We start from the raw sequence: 15,131 nt of genomic DNA, 5'->3' as shown, positions 1-15,131 counted from the left end.
CTGGAAGGCAAAGTTGCATAACGATGATTGTTTCCCTCCAAACCAATGTGGTGCCCTATAAAGGCTGTGTTTTTAATTAAAGCTGCAGCCTGCTACCTCTTTGTCACATCAACTGGGATTTAAAGCTTATTATGGTGGCTTATATATGCCAGTGAGGTTCACTATGCAATGTGGAAGGGTCACGGGCTGGAATGTGTGACATCACACAGCCAAAACAGAGAGGTCTGTAAATAGCTTACCTCAGCCACCAAGTCTAACACACCCATGCACAGTGATTGTGATGTTGCTTTGCCATCAAATGATGAAAGAGATTGTTTGAAAATTACAGAAATAAAATACTGTAGTGGTAAATACATTCCTCTCAGCATCCTGATTTAGAAAGGGCGTGTGTGGCTTAAAATCTCTGGGAAAGGTTTATCTTGTATAAATGCCTCTGATTTCAAAACTTGTTTCATATCAATTTATTTTGTTTTATATGATAGGGTGCGTAAATATTTATATGGTTTTGCAGCCATAAAGACCCTCTGAGAGAAACTGGAACTACGATGTGGACCGTGACAAAAAAGACTTTGACACCCCCATTGTAAACGACAATAAAAAAAATGGAAACGGAAAAATACACCTCCCTCATATCCCCCATACATTGCCAAGTTGTAGCCATGGATGTGGAATATCTTGCGTCTCTGAATCTGTTAATACAAGGAATTAGCAGTTACATTTACAGTTACAGGCCAGAAAAATTCCCCAATTCTGGAATGACCCCAATGTTGAGGGTAGAGCGAATTATTGTCTATTAAATATGATGTTGTTGTCCTAATTTACACAATAATGTAACACGGTAAATATGCATTCTTCAATTTTATCATCACATAAATGCAAACAAATGTCAACTTGACCCAATTACAAACAATGAGAGGTTTCTCTGCTGATTTGAATGAGCAAGTCATTGAATTTTGACCACACAAGACGGATAACAGTCCGACGCGCATAAAATAAAAAGTGGCTTAATATTCGCCCCACAAAGTTGCATCGTCGCTGTTTATGTCGAATCATATGCGTCTTAGTTATATTTACCATGACCGCATGACTGTTGCAGCGGTTGCGGTCACAATTATAAAGCAGCGCTGCGCCTTTAAAAACAATCTGCGCCTTGTTTCCAGTCTTAACGGAGTCACAGTCCACCGGCTGCGCTCAGGCTGACACGTACGACAGCCGTGAGGATCCGGATCGTCCGTTCCAGGCGATCAAACCACTTGGAGACAACTTAACAGTTGTTTAAAGTACTTTTGGGGGACTTTTGTTATCAGGCGGTTCAAGTTTTGAGTTGCTCGCGGTTCGGCACCAAGTGAGACGGTTGGACAGTCTGCAAGAGGAAAGAGGAGGAGGTGGTGGAAGAAGAAGAGGAGGGGGCCAGTGCCCACCGGCTATCAGAGCCGGGATCGACTATTTGAAAAGCAGACAGACGGCGGTTTGTTCGCGACAAAGTTGACACACGCAAATACGCTCGAGGAGGACTTTGAATCAAACCCTGCAACGGAAAAAAAGTTTGCACTGGAGTCTGGATAAGTTTTTTTTTTCCTCTGTCAGGACCGCTAGTGGACGGACTGTAAGTCATACTTCTATTTGGAGTTCAAACTTTTTTCCGGACTTTTTATTTTCTAACTTTTTTCCTGAAATCTCCAAAATGGATAAATACGAGGATCTAGGACTGGAGGCAAGTAAGTTTATAGAGGATTTAAACATGTATGAAGCATCCAGAGATGGTTTATTTAGGACGAGGAGGGATGCAGGAAATAATCCCGATTTTGAGGAGACCAGAAGAGTTTTTGCTTCTAAAATGACTAAAATACACATGCAGAAACACCAAGAGGAAATGGCAAGAAACAACCAAGCCATAAGAATGAATGGAGGGCTCAACAATGCACATTACACAAAAGACAGACCACCCATTAGTAGCTCCAGGCAGCCAGGTGAAGCTGCTGCAAAACCTCCAATACTATCGGGTCCTTTATCATCTGGAGGTCATTCATCACAATTTGACGGTCAGAAGAACCACACAGCCCTTCATTCTGAGCCTCCAGTCAGCAGGGCATATGGCTACGGAAACAATTACGATAACGAGGAGCGCGCAGACCTACATTTGTACCAGAACTCCACCCCTGCCAATCTGAGCCCAGGAAATGCTTTTCACGGTGCACCCATGCACGCTCGTCATCCGGCTCCGTGGGCTTCATCCCGAGAGAGCCACAATCCCCAATCTTTGTCCGAGAGCAGTGTTGCATCTCCTGCCATGATCAGTCCTCCACCACTACAGAACACGGATGCCCCTTTCTCATCCAACAGGAGTCCAACTTCCTCTACTTTTCCCAAAGAAAAACCAGACCGCATTCCTTCAATGCCTCTGAGTGCCTTCACAGGAGGAACCAATTTCCACGTACCTTCCACACAGTCTGCAGCTCACTATGCACCATCTTCTCCAACTTCAAAAATGTCTTCCAGTAAGAATGGCCCTGCTGTGGCTTCCTCTCAAGTGTCATCTGAAGCACCTCAAACCAAAATCCAGGTCACTTCTGCTACTATAAACCCTGGCAATGTCTCCAAAAGCTTCAGCCAGAGTCAAGATCAGAGTCAGATACCAAGTTTTGGGAAGGCCATTGGTGCAGAAGCGTCTTCCTTTAAGCCTGTCCAGCCGCCACCGGAACAGGGCCCGTCAACTGCTGAAGTAAAATTAGAGGCCCTCACAAATCGTCTGGAAAAGGAGATGACTACTCAACCAAAAGCCGACTACTTTGGTAAGCGTTCAGAACAAATTTTAATCCTGTGAGTTCGTTCTTTTCCACAGATAACATCGCCCACCCATGAAGTTAAGAACATAAACCCGCATTTCTTGTTCACACACACTCGTGCTTGTCATCAATCATGTCACTTCAGACAGTTCATGTTTCATAACTTGAAGGGTCTCCTAATGCTTTGAGTTTCTCTTTATTGATAAAATGCTTTAAACTAGTCAAGCAGACATCAGAGAAACAATGTTTTTATTTTTTTAAATAATACACATTTTGGAAAGCAGATGAGACTTTTTAAAATGTTTTTTTTAAATGATTAGCCGCTCACTCTGCAGACAAGCCCCTGAAGCAAACTGTCAGCCAAGTGGAAAGTTGTTCTAAGAGCCTAAAGATTTTAAGACCACATCAATAACTTCTGTCTTGAGTGTATAATGCTCCATTCTAGCATTGACTTTTTAGCTACAGTTATAATTTTGCTGCCACAAAGAAAATTATTTATGTATTGGTTTTTCAGCCCCCCCTTCCAATTGCACAATACCTGTTTGGTTCGAAATTGGTCGGTCGCACTTAAACCGCTGCTCATTGGTGGAGCAGTTTAGTCGCTACACGGTGCATGACTAAAAATGTCACCAACATTATACCTCCAACACATACCGTACATTCCGCACTATAAGGCACACCTAAAAATCTCATATTTTCTCAAAAACCGAAAATGCGCCTTATAATCAGGTGCGCCTTATATATGGACCAATATTGAGCCACTGCAGCAGGCGTGTCCAAAGTCCGGCTCGTGATCCAAATGAATATATCTTATACTATATGGACTAAGTTTTAAAATGGGCCATTCATTGAAGGTGCGCCTTATAATCCGGTGCGCCTTATAGTGCTGAAAATACGGTATAAACCTATCTGATTTCAACTTGGATTAGAATGATTTGAACCATATAGTGTAACTTGACCCCTTTGTTTACAGTGTCCTATTTTTTCTGACTCCAATGCATGGTTACAAGCTTTTAGCATTTATTGTCATGCGGCCTGCTGACTAACTCTGTGGCTTAAACACAAACCAGATCAGGGTTTAAATTACGAGTTAAACTCAAATGCCACTCACGTTTGAGTCCTCATAGTCCATTAGTGGCTGACCAAATTGACGTTTGTGTTTATATTAACTTCAGTGACAAATGTGCTGACAAGATACTTGGCAGGGTTGTCCATCATCCAGTAAATTGGCAAGATTGCAGATGTGTTTGCTGTGCTCATGAGCTCTCCAGCTGTTCGCAACGAAGGCCATTGTTGAAATAGGATATCGTTTTTGTGACAGAGCAATGGGGACAAGTTGATATGGTGATATCAGATATCATGCTGGAAACTTGTCTGAGACTCTTCCTTCCACCCGCCCTTGCTTCCTTGCCTGTAGGAATTTCCCGGTGGAATGTCACGGTTGTAACTCTGAGTCCCACCATGAGCGTATGCATAGTGGCGTGCGAGAGATGTTCTGGCGTGCGTCACTGTCACAACACGACTCCCGAATCGCTGAGCGATGTGAATATGACAAATGTGTGGGAGAGCGATGCCGTGCGCAATCCACCAGAGGAAATGTTTTTTAAAATAGCGCATCTTTTTTTTCCCTTCTTATTCCCACATCACCACGCACGGTCCCACACTTTTCCACGAGGACAAGGCTCATTTTCTGAGTCATGCTCTCGTGCAACGTCAGTAATGTGTAGGCTGATCATAAAAGAAGCAAATTTTCCACAAAATTTGGCGGCTGGGTGCTTCGTTGTCTTTAATTCTTATTTGCCTGAGAGACCAAGAGTGCAGTAATTGGCAACTCATCCTGTTGTTGCATCTGCTCTTTTCTTTCAACTTTCACCACACATGAACACACATGAGTGTTTTGTTGTGTTAAGATTGGAGGATTGATTTATCCCATCCTGCTGTTGAGTGGAACGCTTCCCAGGGATTCTTGGCTTCTTTTCTGGCTAGCTTTTGTAGGCGGCTGGGAATGTGATCTCCTCCCAGGCTGCTGTCTGATGAATATATTCCAGCCTAGTAAATGTTTGTTATCATCCCATGTTTTCATTGACGTGTTTGTTACTTAGCAGGATTATGTAAGTACTGTAACTGCTTAATACAAAACGTCTGGATGGCCCAAGCGAAAAGATTAGTTCAGCTAACGCTGTTAATTTAACCAGCCTGTGATCGCTGCGACCTTGACTAGCCTGGGTAAAGTTACTTTTATTCACTTTTCTTTTGTGTTTGGTTGAAATATATGATTATATATATTTGATATATTTTTTTATGTCAGTCTTGTATTGAGCTGAATGATGCTGCGTGAAGTTTGCCCTAGCTCCTCATGTCATTCTGGCCGGCATGATTTCCATCTACTATGGAAAAAATTGAGAAAATGATCTTCCAAAGTGACAAAACATGTTTGCTATGTTTAGCCATCTCCCAGCTTTTAAATGGTAAATGTATGCAATGCTTGACTGAAGTATATCGCTAACTTAGAAATGGGAGAAAAAATACCAGGAGGCTCAGGAGAACAAGGGTGAGTGTGTACAAAAAAAAAGTTGCTAGATGACATTGCGTCAGTTTTTCAGGTCATAATATTGGTATTTGATTGACACCTGAGCAAGGTTGGGTTTCATTCAGCAGTTAGCCCGCAGCGTTTGAGAGCAGAGAAAACGGCTTGATTTTTTTTTTTTTTTCGACATTGTGAAGCTTCTATTTTTTTCATGCAGTACTTGTTTTCTAATCCTCCAAATTTAGTAGGGTTGTCAGCAACACTACTTTGTGGTATGTCAAACTTAGAGCACATGTTTATTTTAGATTTTTCTAAGATCTCAAGTTGCTCTTCTTGCAGCATTTAGGAAATGATGCCATTGGTCAGTGGGGAAGGATTTTGGGATATATATTGTCTTGCTCTATCCTCATTTAGAAAGGGCAAAAATATTTTTGTAGTTCATTTGAAAGTCCTAAATTTGAACAAAGTATATAAATGGATGACAAATACCTTCCAGAGCTTTGACAGCTGCAAAAGGTAAGCAAGGAGCAGGGGGGGCGTCTGGTCTTGGGTTAATGTTTTGCTCCCCCCTCCCCCATTTGAAGCCAGCAGCCAGTCCCATGAATAATCTCACTGTTTTGGAACACGGGACACTGGCCAAAAGTACAAATGCAGCGGCCCAACCTGAGAGGAGCTTACGAGCGTTAAAGCAGAGACCGTACTTTTATGACACGGTTGTACTCGTGGGGGCTTTTAAATTGCAGCTAAGTCTAGTTAAAGCAGAAATGACCTTGAATTATTGTCAAAAGCTTTATGTGATGTACTGCTTGTCATCACTGTAACCTCTCACCGTTTTATGCCTGCTGGGCTGCTTCATACGCTGGCTGGCAACATTTTAAGAATGAGAACTTTTGTTCAGCTCATTCGTTTGTTGTCCGGAAACTGTACAATGTTGTCATGTAAACAAAATGGCTTACATAAGAGGAACATTCCTCTCCAATAATACCCCCCCCCCTGTTATCTCTAAATCTTTTTTCAAGCCATTGGGGTCCCTAAGGACGGGTCAGGGCAGCACTAGGACAGACGGCGCTGAAATATATATATATATCCCGAAATGTATGTTTTCTTATAACATGTCTGTTTTGGAACAGCAGTTAAATATGTGCGTTAAATGCGACAGTGTGTTTTTTAGAAGAAGCTGACGTGTCATGTGTGTTGGATGCAGTGGAAACAGAAGTTTCTTTGTGTGTGTCAGATGAGGACCAGGGGCGGGCTCGGCTACACGGGCTGCCCAGTCACCAGGGAGTTTTTCTATAAAAACACACACTCACAAATAAACACATGCCCACCCGGTCGGTGCAAGTGACACATTGAGCGCTGCGTTGATTTCTTCTCTTGCTATTGTTACAGTCACTTTATTGATTGTCCATTTGCGATATAGCGTTAGTGATTCCTTTTGGGGATTTGAATTGTCACAAATAATATTTGCTGACATTTGTGCCAATCTGTGTACTGTTTTATCACAGACTTAAGTATAGCAACATGATTTTTTTTTTTATTAATCTTACTACATGATCAATATTTATTTCCAAAGTCAAAAGTCAGGTTATGTAGTCTGCTATGCTTGCTCTCAAGCATTTGCATCAGCTGTTTTTAATACTTTTCATTTCCATGCACATCTCCTTCTTCATCTACTACCCCCGCTGGTACGGTGTCTCTGAGAGACACCCTTTGGTTTTTATCAGTGTTTCATTAACAGACTTCTCTGCCTCTGAGCCAAATCAAATAAGCAAAACGGGAAATTTCTTTCCTGCAATGACACAGCGTGCTAACTAGCTTCCTGTCTTAAATTGAATCCTTCCCCCCGAGTCTATTGCTACTGCTTGTTTTCATCCGGATCAGAGCCTTCACATTTGTTTTTGCCAATAACTTGCTAATTATGTGTTGTAACAGAAAACCATCGCTGAGCATTTAAAGGTCATTTGATCTGTTATCTATTGAGCTCATTTGTTCCGTCCGACAAACGGTTTTAATGCGTCTTCCGGCTACTTGTCGTTTTTTTTTTTTTTTTTTTAGGAGTCTGCATTAAGTGCAACAAGGCCGTGTATGGCGCCAACCAGGCTTGTCAGGCAATGGGTAGCCTCTACCATGACAACTGCTTCACCTGCAGTGCCTGCAGTAAGTATAGACACACACACGCACACACACTTCCTTCACCTCTTGACCGTCTCTGTGGTTGAGTCACTTATAAATGTAATGACAGCCAATTTGACTCGAGGAGAACCTCCCGAATGAAAGTAAGGCCTTCCTTTGTGGTCTTTCGTGACCCACATAATTAGTTTGCGATATTTTACTGGTGGTGTTTGGTTTCTGGGTGTGCCGATCGCTCCGGAAGCTCCCACAAAACACGTCAGCAACACGCTTTATTCGACAATGCGTCAACCACTGCTCACTGTAACAAATTGCAGTTTAAATTCTCTGGTCTAATCCATTTTAGATTTCTTGTATTTTGGATGACTCAGACCTGTTTTGCAATATTGCATATTTTTTCCATATGTTTAGTCTGGCCAGCCCTGTGTAAAATCTATATTTTCTCTATGTGTCCTCTATCTGCTATTATAATCATAATAATGCCATCGAGTTATTTAAAATCATCATCTGGATTGTCTTTATATGATTCCTAATACAAGACAGAGAAGCTCGATGACGTACCAGTACGGATACTTGAAGCTCGGGACTTTAAATAGAAATGACTCAATCACTGAAAAATTAGTGTCAGTGCTGCAGAAGAGTCACAAAAAAGCACAAACACACTGCCCTCGCTGATGTTGGTGTAGTGAGTCAATGAAGCCTCAAACACACCCACAGCAGCTTTGTGGTACCATCGATTTTATCTTGTGAGTCACCACCCCAAATGTGGTCACGGACACTGCTTGAGTCTTTTGGCATCTGTATGTCCATGGACAGATTTTGCCAAAGCGTACACTTTTGTCCAAACCTCAATGTACCACTGTCTACTCATTTCTTGAAATACCAACTTGTACTTGGTTAGGGTAAAGCTACTACAAGATGTTTTTGAGTTGGACTCAAACAAGGACCTCCTCAATCAATCATGGCATCATCATTTTCACACATGCGAATATGCAAAAAGCATACTTGTATGCAAACTTTGCCCTCGTGTTAAGCCAATCTCTGTTCCTAATATCAGATGGAAGGTATGTGAAGTATTTGTGACACTGTGGTGACCCACCCACTCACCCCCTACATTGACCTCTAATTCTGCAACAGCGTTGACCTTGTTTGCTACATCCCAATGTGTGTGAATGATTAACATCTACTTTTACACCCTCCCTTGCGTGTGTGTTTTTGTTTACATTAGAGATGGGGGGAAAAAAAAGTGAGCATGGCGTTTTTTTTTTTGGGGGGGGGTTGGGGGGTTAAATTTGCGTGATGGCTAAAGTGGGCTTGGGAAGAGTTTATGCATTACAAAGCTCTCATAGCTCGCTCTGTGAATGCATGCTGTGAGGTGCCCAGAGGAAAAAGCATCTCGGCTGGGGAGGAATGCAGGCACAGGGGCCCTCGGGCTCCACAACCACACTGGGCGCTGTTATTTCAGCTGGACACAACAAGTCTACAGTGTAGAACCAATGTGGAGACCATTTATTGAGACCAGCCCACCTACCACGTATACACAAGTGTGCTTTTACAGACTGGTCATGATATGGACCCCTGACCAATTATTAGATAACAGTGAATAAAACTTCAGGTTGCAAAGGTAACAATAAATAAGGCTGTACAATTATTTTCTTGGAATTTGGCACTGATTGGTAAGTTGTACTGAATTTTAATGCATGGTATTAAGATGTTCTGGGCTTCAGCTTGAAGACATTTTTCTGTATTGGACCCTTTTTAACTCTGGTCTGGTGGGATGGGGAAATCATTCAGAAGGTGGTCACTAAATTGCTTTTATTTCTGAATAGGATTACATAATGGAATTCATAAAAGGCCTTAATGAGAAAATGTCCTTGTGTTTTGTTCTTTCACTCATCTAATTTACATTTTTATGAACACGCATTTCACTGTGGTCTTTCTCAAGCAGTTAGCCTTACCTTCTGACTTTAATAAAGCTGTTATCCTTTTGTAAAGCTCAGAGCATTTCTGCTCAGACCGACTGGGATAAAAAATGCTGGAAAGAGAAGAGCAACGAGTCTTAAGCAATGTATACGAAAGATTAGGAAGACGGGCATTATACCCTCGGGAAGAGAAAGTCGAAGAAATTTGATTAAGGTGAGGAAAGGGCCTTCTCCATAGAATTGGCCAAAAGGCATGGAGATACCTTGAAGGGCAGGAGCTCAAAAGTTGAAAGGGGCATGCATTTTTTTTTAAATTATTATTGAAGAAACAAAATAAATGTAACATGCTAATTTGAAGAAACAAAATAAATGTAACATGCTAATTTGCGGCCATTCGATATAAATGTATTGCACCCAGTCGAGCATGTAAAAATAGGAATTTAAATTGTTTTCTGCTACTCATACTGGTGACCCCCACACCCGTCCGTCTCCCACCAAAACTTACTCAAAAGCTTAGAACTTTGATTGCTAAAGTAATTTTATCTTAACTCATTTTAGAGAGCCTGACCATACATACACTAAGATGCACATAATTGAAGCTCATTGAAATTAATCGGGGATTTGTTTTTTTCTACTATTCGCTTCTTCTTACCAAACAGATGCTGATAAAATATGTCCCATGTAGTAGATAAACACCTCTCTCCTGTCACTCCCCCCCCCCACACCTTCCAATGCTGAAAAATGTAAAGAATGTTCCCTCTTCCTGTGGGCCTCGCGCAGGAGTAGCCGTCTGAAGGCAATTTGGTGTGCATGCGTTGGTGTTTGTGCACCAGATTCAGCCTGCAGAAGTTTTGAGGGAAACGGAAAGGAAGTTGTGCACGGCCAACATGTGGAGAGACCACAAGAAGTACACCGGGTCATTTTGGGTCCTGGCTCGTTGCTGTATTGCATTCCAGAGGAGTGGATAGTTTTCTCTTCGCACCTGTCCAGTAATTTGATTCAGTGATTATCTTCCCCACATGTCTGACCCAGATGTGTTCCTCATCTGGCTGCGACTTGCTCCGTTCCCCAGCTAACTAGTTATAGTACATTATCAACGACACGGGCAAATTTGATTTAGCCAGCAGACGTTCAGCAGGATGTGCTGAATATTGCAAAAAGGGTCCATTACTTTTCAATACGGTCATTAATCATCTGTTTTTAGTGTCGAGTTGACGGCGAAAGATTTTCTACTAAGACAGTTCATTCTGTTCATTTTAAAGGAAAACTGAAAACAATCTGAATGCATCTGATTGTTTGCAGGTCGAAGGCTGAGAGGAAAGGCTTTCTACTATGTTGGAGGAAGGGTTTTTTGTGAAGAGGACTTTCTGGTAAGTTCAGTGCACAAGCTTGTTACTTATGCTTACAAGAGTTTATAGTATTCTTATAACACTTGAAATGTGTTATCCCGTTGAAGCAATGGCGAGATTGAAAGTAGAATATGAGCTTCATTTATTTTTAGCCATACAGATTGATAAATGATAAGAGCTCAGATGATCCTTTCAAAGGGGCCTGACTAGCATATCAGTCTTAGAGTCATTTTAAAATTAGACTTTCGAGGACTTGTGAGGAGATCAGTAACTTGAGCAGGTGTTTGACTTTATTGAGTTTGGGGGATGGCGTGGTTGTAGGTATTGACACCAGTGCAGTAAAATTGATTGAGAAATTGTCAATGCATGTAGTGATTGTTGGCAGAAGACCAGCAGGATAATTGTCTGGCCATGACTAAAAATAGTGTTCTTATAACTCCAAATATGTATCATGTCATTAGCCCTCAACCGCCAGCTTGAATATTTGCGAAGCTCCTTTCGATGGATATTATCTTGTGTCGTTTTATGAAAGCTAATCACGCTACCCTGACTGTGAAAGTGTTTTCTAAGAAACGCTATTACCAGAATGAAAGTTATTCCGTGCAGACGCTATTAAATAACCACACAGACTACTTTTGCTCTTTGTCTTGGAAAGCCTGACTGTCATGTCTTTTTCTGCTCAAGTACTCAGGTTTCCAGCAGTCAGCTGACAAGTGCAATGCATGCGGTCACCTGATCATGGACATGGTAATGTTTGTGTTGTTTTATTGCATCAGTGTTTTCCAACCTTCATTAAGCCAAAACACTCGTTTTAAGAATCTCACGGCACACCGCTAAACAAACATTTCGCAAAAAATGATGACAGAATTGTTTAATGTGAAATCTGGGCCTTAATTTTCCCTTCCGCCATCTAATGAAAGAACATTTAATTATTCTGAATGTCACTATACAGTGTTGGCATGGATAGTTGAAGAAATTCAATATTTTTATGTTTTCTGGATATCATTTTTTCTCTAGTTTTCCTTGGCACATTGATTGGGAATCACTGCTTTATATAGCGCACGTTTACTTATACTGCAAATGGCGTAAGCAAATACGAATATTAATCAGCTACATCCTGGGCTAATTTTGTCCGTCCAGATCCTGCAGGCTCTCGGGAGGTCGTACCACCCGGGCTGCTTCCGCTGTGTTATCTGTAATGAGAGTCTCGACGGCGTGCCCTTTACTGTGGACACTGAAAATAAGATCTACTGTGTTAAAGACTACCACAGGTGGGCATCATCTCTCTTTCTGTTCACAATATCTACATGGCCGCCATTTTGTTGCGATATGATAAAGAAGTTGACAGTGACACGCTACGTGAAATGTCATCTCAAATACCATGAGTGCAGGGGAAAAAATAATATTTTACAGGCGACTGAAGAATCTCAAACCATAGAGATGCTCTGTAGTAATTCTCAGCACATATATTGTATAGTCTGCCAAAAGCTGGCTACCACAATCCGGACAGCTGTTGGCAAGCTGCTTTCTGCTCAGCAGAGTCCAAAGTGTTCTCAGCACAGTGAGTGCACAGTTGACCGCTGGTCGATAGTCTAGCCTGTGCACACTAGGACGTTGTTTGTCTTAACTCCCGCTTCCCACCATATGCTCACGTAAAAAAACATTTTTTCGATTTATCTAATAATGCTTTCTGGATCACGTTTGTGGGTGAGCCTTAATATCTGCAAAGCTGGCATCTGCTCAGTCAGATGAAGAATCACAATCTAGTCTGACTGAAGAGGAAAAACACTTGTGGCTCAACTTCAAAAGCTGGGGATGAAAAGCATGGAATGAAAGCTCTGTAGTTAGATTGGCTCAGTTTAGCACTGTAATACTTGTAAAGCAAATCTATTGAAGGTGTTTTTTTTTCTTGACTCTTCATTCCAGGGTGCTGGCTCCCAAATGTGCCTCATGCAAACAGCCCATCCTTCCATCTGAGGTAAATCTGTCTAATGATGAAAGCTTATCTCATCTTTCTAATTTCTTTAGGGTACGTTAATTGCCCAAGATGTATTGGCTAGTTTCAGCATGAGAAGAAATGAAGAATAATTGGATATGTTGGCACAAATGTCCTAAATTGGCACTGGCTATAGTGGAATATAATTTCAATTGATGTTTCTCACAACTAAAAATAAAAGATGATGGAATTATGGAGCAAAGTGAGGTGAATGTTCTGTTTGCTAAAAAAGAAAACACCAATTTGAGCTCCAAGGTCATAAAGTGAGGAGGCGGCAGGCAGGCTGAAGTTGAAGCAAATTCCACTCCCATGTAGAAGGGCTTCAGCTGTATCAATGTCTCAGCAGGGCTCCGATGAGACCGTACGTGTCGTTTCCATGGACAAAGACTATCATGTGGAATGCTATCACTGCGAGGTGGGTAATAACACACTCCAAGACTGCAATGTAGATTATCTGCAAACACAAAAACACTTAGGGGCTTCAAGCAAGGCCCTGCTCGAAACAGCTCATGATTAGACATCATAATGATCCCTGATCTTAATTACAGCCGTGACAGTAATTATATGCCACTGAGCCGAGCTGAGCTCCTATGCAATATCTCATCACGGCTCCCGTCGTTTTACTCGCTTTCTGCTGGAAATGTGATTTACTGTTGCTTCCATTCAACAGAAAATAAGCAACAGCTGATAATGATTTGTCAAAGAAATAATAATGCTGATCCGCCTCATCGTGGTTGACTTTTAGGACTGTAAGATGGAGCTGAATGATGAGGAGGGGCACCGCTGCTATCCTCTGAATGGCCACCTTCTCTGCCACGCCTGTCACTTGAAGCATATTGAGCCAGGCAGCTCCTCATCCTTGGCCAGCAGCGCCTCCTATTAACACCAGTGTGGGTGAAGGGAGACACCCGGTGGACGTTTTGGTGGAACTGTCACGGTGGAGCATGATCACAATTCTTGTTGTAGAGGATTGGTTGGAGGTCTCACTTCACGGATTCATAAAACCTGTTATGAATGAAAAAAAAAAAAAAATCAGTGCCCTTACAATGAAGTCAAACAGTACCAAAGCTTTATTTGAATGCAGTACTAAATTCACCACTTGGCAAAATGCCTTAAACTTCACTTTCACGCTTCTGCTTTGGTTTTACACATCTACTCTAACACGCAATACTTCGTGACTTAAATATCACAAGTGAAGCAGTAAATAAGTCTTCTAGTTTACTGCTTATTGCTGGTTCAATGGGTTATATGAACACGACAGCATGGTAGCCTCGTTTATTATTTTGTGTGCTTCACAGGCAGTTCTGCATCTAGCCCTTCCATGTTCAGCCCATGGATTTTTTCCCCTTGGTATTTGGGCTCCCTCTAACATTCCAAAAACAAAGTTTCATCGAAGACTCGAAATTGTCCATTGGTGTGAGTGATTGTTTTCCTAAAATGTTCCCTTGCAATTGGTTGGCAACAGGGCCAGGATGTACAGTGGACGAAAGTCATCTGGAATAGCTGCCAGCTAGAGTGAAGACAATCAGTATTGATCTGTTATCAAACTTTTTCCACCAAGGACCACCTAAAAAGTACTGCGAGTACCATAATCAAATACAGTATCACAATAGGACTATGTGGCTATCAAAAACTAGATAATCCTCTCAATGTGGTCACAAGTTTGTTTGTGTTTGGGGACAGACAGCATGAAAAATATGTATAACGTTACACTCATAGGCAGAATGCAAAAGTTAGTCTCTTCCATATGCAATATTTAATTATTAAATGATCATGTGGGAAAACTCTTGTAGATGCAGCGAGGCAAGTACAGTCATACAAAAAATATTAACTCTGTTTTGTGTCATGTAAGCAAGAATGCACATGATAGCTTTACCTTTGAATTGTTTGTGTCACATGGACACTGTAAAGCACTTAGAATGCGGTTTGTTTTCTTGTCCCCCTATGAAGGTTGAAATTTCTAATATAATTTGCAAGGAATTGTATATTTTCATGGACATGTTTTTGAATTTACTCTTTTGTCCTATCATTCATATATTGCACAAAAACTATCAATATTGATTGGTTTGCAGTGTAACAATTTTGAGGTTGCCTCATTTGCTTTTTGTCATAATTTAAAAGTAATTTCAGGACTTACTGTATTTCATAGTCAGTTGTAGTTTGAGATAGAAAACATTGATGTGTTCAATTGAGTGATTGTATTTAATAAATTGTGCTGTAGGCCAAACTGAAATGTATATATTTATTACAAAGATATATCCAAATCAAACATAGTTCCAGATAAATCCAGACTTTTTCTTATGTCAAGTCAAGTTTATTTGTATAGCCCTAAATCACAAACAGTCTCAAAGGGCTTCACATAGCCAAAAATTGACAATTATTCTCAAAGCATCCCCTGATCTCAAGCTCCCAAAAGGGCAA

General features: G+C 41.3%; 1 protein-coding gene across 2 annotated transcripts; it reads left to right on the top strand.

The window, feature by feature from the left end:
- Positions 1 to 1,144: 1,144 nt before the first annotated feature.
- Positions 1,145 to 14,943, top strand: LOC125974800 (Wilms tumor protein 1-interacting protein). 2 transcript variants are annotated; one of them, XM_049729613.1, is made up of 8 exons: positions 1,145 to 2,792; positions 7,369 to 7,470; positions 10,668 to 10,735; positions 11,399 to 11,461; positions 11,855 to 11,985; positions 12,641 to 12,692; positions 13,054 to 13,125; positions 13,456 to 14,943. In XM_049729613.1, exons 1-8 carry the CDS (start codon positions 1,685 to 1,687, stop codon positions 13,591 to 13,593), a joined length of 1,734 nt encoding a protein of 577 aa, XP_049585570.1. In that variant the 5' UTR covers positions 1,145 to 1,684; the 3' UTR covers positions 13,594 to 14,943. The 2 variants fall into 2 exon arrangements, with proteins under 2 accessions (XP_049585570.1, XP_049585572.1); XM_049729615.2 differs by having other exon boundaries at positions 1,146 to 2,792; positions 13,057 to 13,125.
- The last annotated feature ends 188 nt before the right edge of the window (positions 14,944 to 15,131 follow it).

Source organism: Syngnathus scovelli, chromosome 9 (assembly GCF_024217435.2).
Source record: "Syngnathus scovelli strain Florida chromosome 9, RoL_Ssco_1.2, whole genome shotgun sequence".
Classification (NCBI taxonomy): Eukaryota; Metazoa; Chordata; class Actinopteri; order Syngnathiformes; family Syngnathidae; genus Syngnathus; species Syngnathus scovelli.
Note: the sequence above shows the minus strand (reverse complement) of the source record. Positions and strands in the feature narration are given on the sequence as shown.